Source organism: Dioscorea cayenensis, chromosome 12 (genome assembly GCF_009730915.1).
Source record: "Dioscorea cayenensis subsp. rotundata cultivar TDr96_F1 chromosome 12, TDr96_F1_v2_PseudoChromosome.rev07_lg8_w22 25.fasta, whole genome shotgun sequence".
Classification (NCBI taxonomy): domain Eukaryota; kingdom Viridiplantae; phylum Streptophyta; class Magnoliopsida; order Dioscoreales; family Dioscoreaceae; genus Dioscorea; species Dioscorea cayenensis.
The window spans coordinates 17,695,972-17,701,874 of record NC_052482.1 but is presented as its reverse complement, the minus strand read 5'-3'; the positions used below and the strand labels follow the sequence as shown (position 1 = coordinate 17,701,874).

The window sequence follows — 5,903 nt, the reverse complement described above, 5'->3', positions numbered from 1 at the left end:
TTGCACTTTTAGACAACCAATTATTGCTTCTCTTATTCATTTTTTATGAAACTATGTTCGAAGGAGTCTCTCTTATTTTTACACATATATTTATATATATGGTAAAATATATTATTAAAAATTTAGTTTCAAAATATAATTAATCTTTATTATTAAAATAAACTGGTCATTAATCTTTAAATTTAATTATTCAAAAATTAAATAACCATATTCATAAAAAAAAAAAATTTAAATTCTCAAAAACAAGAGCATGCAACCCATCCACCAAACCAAGGGCATTTTAGTCATATCACCATCTTGTACCTCTTATATAAAAAAAAGCCCCTTTTATTTTCACAACAACATCCTAAAACCGGGCCCCACCCCACCCCCAAACAAACACGTGTCAGATATCCACGTGGACAATGCCACGTCATCATCACCGTCTCCAACCCTTGGATTCCCCAAAACCCCCCTCCAATTTCCCATTCTCACCCCTCTTTCTTATCCAACCTTCTATTTTCTCCGCCGGTGGCATCCCCCGTAAATAAACCCAACTTCGTTGGCATTTCCCCAATCTTCGATTTCTCCCTTCTTTCTTGTAGATCCCGACGATGGGGAATGCCGGCGCGAAGGAGGCGGACAACGGCGCCGGCGGCCCCGATGAGGAGGCGGGATCCGACGGGGAGCCGCGGAGTGAAGGTGTGCGGCGAGTTGGGTCTTCTGATTCGATAGACAACACGCCGCCGGAGAGCCCTGGCCGATCAAGATCGCCCCTCATGTTTGCCCCGCAGGTACTGAGTCTCTTGCGTTTCGATTGTTTTGTGTTTTCTATGGATTTGATTTGTGTTTTTTTTTTTTAATTTATTTTATTTTTAGTAATGTGAATTCATTTGATTTGATCTTTGTTTTGCGGATTGGGGTTGGATCTGAATGAAAGGATTGTTGTTTGTTATGCGTTTTGAGACGTTTGTTTGATTATTTGGTTTGAGATTGAGTGGTCTGAGTTCAATTTGAATGAATATTTATTTGCATTTACAGGTAAATTCATACTGTTTTTAGGGCAGTTTTGAGTGGAATTTTAGGAGAGAATTGGATTCCTTTTTAGGGGGTTTTTTTTTTTTAATGAGTTTGTTTCTTTTATTGATGGCGAGTTTAAGTTTTATTGAATTTTAATGCTTTTTGAGACCTTTATTTGGTAATATGGTTTGAGAAGGAGGGGTAAAAATTTACTTGCATTTTGGTGTAAAACTATTAAATTTAGATTTACACAGTTTCTATAGTAGTTTGTGTGGGATTTTGGGAGAGAATTAGATGCAGTTAGGGATTTGTCATGGGTTTACTTCTTCCGACTAATGGCAAGATTCTTATCTTTGGTTAAATTTTATTTTATTTTATTTTTTAATGCAATTTGAGACCTTTATTTGATAATATACTAATATAGTTTGAGCGTGAGGTGTCTGGGTTCAATTGAGTGAATATATCCTTGCATTCCCGGGTAAAACTGTTAAATTTAAACTCATACTAGAACTCATACCAGCTGGATCCTCGTTCATGATGGCTTTATTGGGTACTTGTTTGGGAATAATTCTCTTGCTTCTATAATTGATTTGGTGGAGTTGTGTTGTTGAGTGAATGTGTGGTTGTATAATTTTTATTTATATTGGATTGTCCTTATTAAAGGCATGGATTTGTGTTTTAAATTACCATGTAGACTTGTATTAAATGGCTTTATGTTTACCATACAGATGAACTACATGAAGCTTATAATTCTGTTTACTCTTTGTCTATTGTAAATCTCTCTATCCATTACAATGCCCAAGCCTTTTTTTTTCTACCTTATTGTCCTGCGTTCTTATCCTTAATTTATTACCTTATTTTATCTGTACCCCACACCCTCCATTCCCTCTTCTTTGTGAAACCCAACTTTTGTGCTAACTATATATGGTTGGGGTTTTTGGTTTGTATTTGATTTAGTTATCTTATTATAGTTGTGAGTTGGAAGACAAATAGTGTGAGTTTTTTCTATTTCCTTTTTTTTTCAAAGGAATCCACTATAAATTATCATCATAAAAATTGTGACATATCCTTATATAGAATTTTGAGTTGTACATATAAATATCAAAATACAGAGAAGAATGGCAAGAAACAGAAAAGAATGGCTATGGAAGAACAAGAAAATCAAAATACATAATTGATGATCCTTTTTCTTCTATGTGTCTTTTCTCTTTTTAATTTTTTTTTTAATTCTGGTATTTGCATCGTCGTGGACTCGGGTTTCCTATGTGGGCTATTTTTGTCTTTTTTGTCTTCCCGATGCATATTGATTTCATCGATTGGGCACCGATTCGCACGATTCATTAACAATTCTTGATCAAATTCAATTCTCCTATAAGATTTAAACGGTTGTGTATGAATATGAAAACGATATGAACCGTACAATTCTTAATTGCTATTTACAATGCTATATACGGAGGAATATCCTTACCCTTGCGGCATCTGCATGGAAGGACAATGATCTGTATCCAATTTCTTTTTATTGGGCAATTACTAGTTGTTCTTGTTAGATAGGGGTGATTATTGAAACCATAATAAAAGGATGATGCGTGCTTACAGTTGTAGTGCAACTTGTGATGCCTTTGTTAAAATAGATAAGAGCCCCTGCTTTGGTTTGTCTTGGTGGTTTTATCACTTTTATGCATTTGTTCACCACTTGGCAGTTGGCATGGAAACCATTGGTAAAAACTTTGATCTAGTTATGTCTAATTATTAAATTTGTGTGAGGAAACTGGGCAGTATGATGTTGAATGGTATCTTCCCAATATGAAATAAAGGAGAAATGTTTGTGGCGGAGAGGGATGTTTTCTTTCTTTCAACCTGAATTTGTCTAATTTCAGCATTCAAACATATAGCCAAACAGGTTTGATCCCTCTGGTTGAATACGTTTACATTAATATTTTGTATTGTATGTGAATATTTTCCACATGATTTAGAATTAGATGACTGTTATTAATCATATAAATGGAAGAATAGTCAGCTTGAATTATCATCTGGTGAAAACTAAGTGTCTAAAAGAAATACTTGGTAATTACCTTCTCTAACTGAGGATTTTATGTGCAAGTGTACATTAGAACAAGGCACAAATTTTATACAACTATACAAGACTAGGAAATTAGAAGTGGCCAATGTGGCCTCTTTGATGAATGCTGGTGATAAAAAAAGGTAAATCAGCCTGCAAGCATCTGAAGGAGGCATCTGTCCTACTGTAGGCATTGCTAGAACTTCACTGAATCATGAGAACTGTTGACCACATGAAGCAAGGTTATGGCAAGTTTCTATTGCCCTTTTGGGATTAGACTAATGCAAATGTGGGGATCATATCTGTATTATTTGCATTAATTAGTCTCCAATGCTTTGTGCAATCCATTAGATGATAACTGTCTACATTGTCTGTGGTTTTAACAACCATTTGTTGATTTTATATAGTTTAGTTGCATCAAAAAAGTGTTTTGGTTGCCATTGTTTTTCTTGGTTATTTTACTTGGCCTAGAAAATGAATCCTGGACCTGAAGCCATATGTATTTTTTTCTCTTTTGTCCTACGCAGAATAATCCTTTGTGGAAAGTCATGTGGACTTTCTTAATAAGTCATTTGCAACCCAGGCTTTTTCTTGACTTACTGTTGGCCCAGGCTTTTCCTCACATATAATAATTCATTTTGGGAGTCTTTTTTAACAATAGCTTGGTGGTAATTATTTATTCCATTTTGAATATAACAATTAACTTTCCTTTGGTGCTTTTGTTTTCTTAAAGACTTCTCAGTAGACTTGATTATTATGTTTCAATGAAGGGCATGGTGGATTTGGCAACTGCTACATCCTCTTGTGTTTTCTATTCTCCCATGCCATGAGGTTGAGAATTTTGTTTACGCTTTTTCTTCTTCTTAATCATTGTCTATTAGATTGCTCGCACTGATGGAGTTAAAGTAACTTGCCCTTTTAAGAGTCTGCTTTTAGATAAAGCAAAAGTTTTATTTACTATATAGCCAATTTGGAGTCTGTCGCTTATGTGATTTAGTGTTATCAGCAAACAGTTAAGATTTTTTCATGTGCATACATGCACAATAGTATGTGTTTGTGTTTTACTGCAAATTTAGTGTTGTATTTTGCCAAATGCTGGTTCTCAAGTACCTTCTTTGCTTTTCTCCTCACTTTAAATGGCTACAATGCATTGAAGGCCATCAACGCTGTTTCAAAAAATAAATCCAGATGCATGCATCATTGCAGTTATCTTCATTCTTTGAGTTTGAGAACTGAATGCAGATTATGGTCAATTATAAAGACTGGTGTAATCTGCAGATTAAGATTATTGATTTTCTAATGCTTACTACTGAGGTTCTTGTCATTTTCTTCCTCTACACGCTTTCTTGGTCATGCATGGGTTAGAATTTGGGATTTGTTTAAATTTTCCTGTGCCAAACATTATTGATTTTAACTATAATCTGTGAAGCTTTGTCACTTGGTTGAAGATGGGTAGCATGCTTGTTAGTTTAGAAAGCAAATTGACATGACCTAGTTTGTTTCCAGGTTCCTGTTGCCCCTTTGGTGAGAGGTGCTGAAATATCACCATTTTTTAGTCAGTTACGGATGAATGACTCTCATGGGACTCTGAATGCACCCCTCGGAAAGGGTGTTCCGACAATGATTATCTGGAGTCATGGTGGGAATGAAGTCTTAGTGGAGGGGTCATGGGATAACTGGACTGCTAGGTAAGTGCCTTCATGTGCTATAACTGGGGTTGTAGCATAGAACAATAACATGTTGAAAAGTGATAATGTTTTTGCATATTACCTTTCAGGAAGGCTATGTACAAGTCTGGCATGGAACATTCTGTTTTGATGGTTCTTCCATCTGGCGTCTATCAATACAGGTTCATTGTTGATGGAGAACAAAGATACATTCCTGATCTTCCACATACACAGGACGAGATGGGGTTCATCTCAAATCTCCTTGATGTCCATGTAAGCATCCATCAATTTTTTCCTGTATTTTTATCACTTAAATCATAAAATTGTTTGCTATCATCCTCTTGCATCTCTAAACAGAATTCTATGAAGTAACCAAATCACACCAGTTACTTTTATCTGACTCAGGAATATGTACCAGATGACCTACAAAGCGTTTCAGAATTCGAACCCCCTCCATCACCAGACTCAACTTACAACCAGCGATTCCCCGCCGACGAGGACTTCGCCAAGGAGCCACTGGCAGTGCCGCCACATCTACACCTCACCGTTCTTGGCAAGGAGGAACCAGCAACAAAACCTCCGCATGTCATCTTAAACCACCTTTTCATAGAGAGAGGATGGGCTGCACAGTCACTTGTTGCTCTTGGATTGACCCATCGGTTTCAGTCCAAGTATGTGACCGTCGTCCTTTACAAGCCCATGCTGCGATAGCCGAAGATAGCAGCCTTAACTTCCTCCCCTTCCCCTCATGTACATAGAAGAGCCTTAGTTGTGCTGTTTTTAGTTGGTTGAGATGTTTTTTTCTCTCAAGAATTACTCTAAAGTTGCATTTCCATATATGTTCATCTTTCTTAAGTTCTTCAAGTGTGCCTGTTGCCTACTTGTTCATGAGTTGATGATGGAATGGATGTTTGTTATAGTGAGAGAATAGCAGAGATTAATGTTGGTGCTTTCCTGTGTTCGGATCAGTTTTGAATTATCACAATTTGCATGGTGCTTGGCATGATAATTTTGAGCTCAAGTTAAAGAATTTCAACCCAAAATAACTATAGAAGATTTGAATAGGTAAAAAGCTCCATTTTATTTAAACAGGAAATTAAAATTTCAGAGTAAATTTACTGGATACTTTAAAATTTTATTCTGTTTTGGCTTTATGAAAATATTATTATTTTTTTCTA

General features: G+C 35.9%; 1 protein-coding gene across 1 annotated transcript; it reads left to right on the top strand.

Annotated features, from left to right (window-relative positions):
- Nucleotides 1-478: 478 nt before the first annotated feature.
- On the top strand, nt 479-5,583 carry LOC120272986 (SNF1-related protein kinase regulatory subunit beta-1-like). The gene is made up of 4 exons (XM_039279629.1): nt 479-773; nt 4,565-4,746; nt 4,836-4,998; nt 5,131-5,583. Exons 1-4 carry the CDS (start codon nt 594-596, stop codon nt 5,434-5,436), a joined length of 831 nt encoding a protein of 276 aa, XP_039135563.1. The 5' UTR covers nt 479-593; the 3' UTR covers nt 5,437-5,583.
- The last annotated feature ends 320 nt before the right edge of the window (nt 5,584-5,903 follow it).

Coding starts and splice junctions, on each gene's coding strand:
- LOC120272986 (XM_039279629.1), top strand. CDS start 594: ATGGGGAATGCCGGCGCGAAGGAGGCGGACAACGGCGCCGGCGGCCCC. Junction 774..4,564: donor CCCTCATGTTTGCCCCGCAG/GTACTGAGTCTC, acceptor GTTTGTTTCCAG/GTTCCTGTTGCCCCTTTGGT. Junction 4,999..5,130: donor CAAATCTCCTTGATGTCCAT/GTAAGCATCCAT, acceptor TATCTGACTCAG/GAATATGTACCAGATGACCT.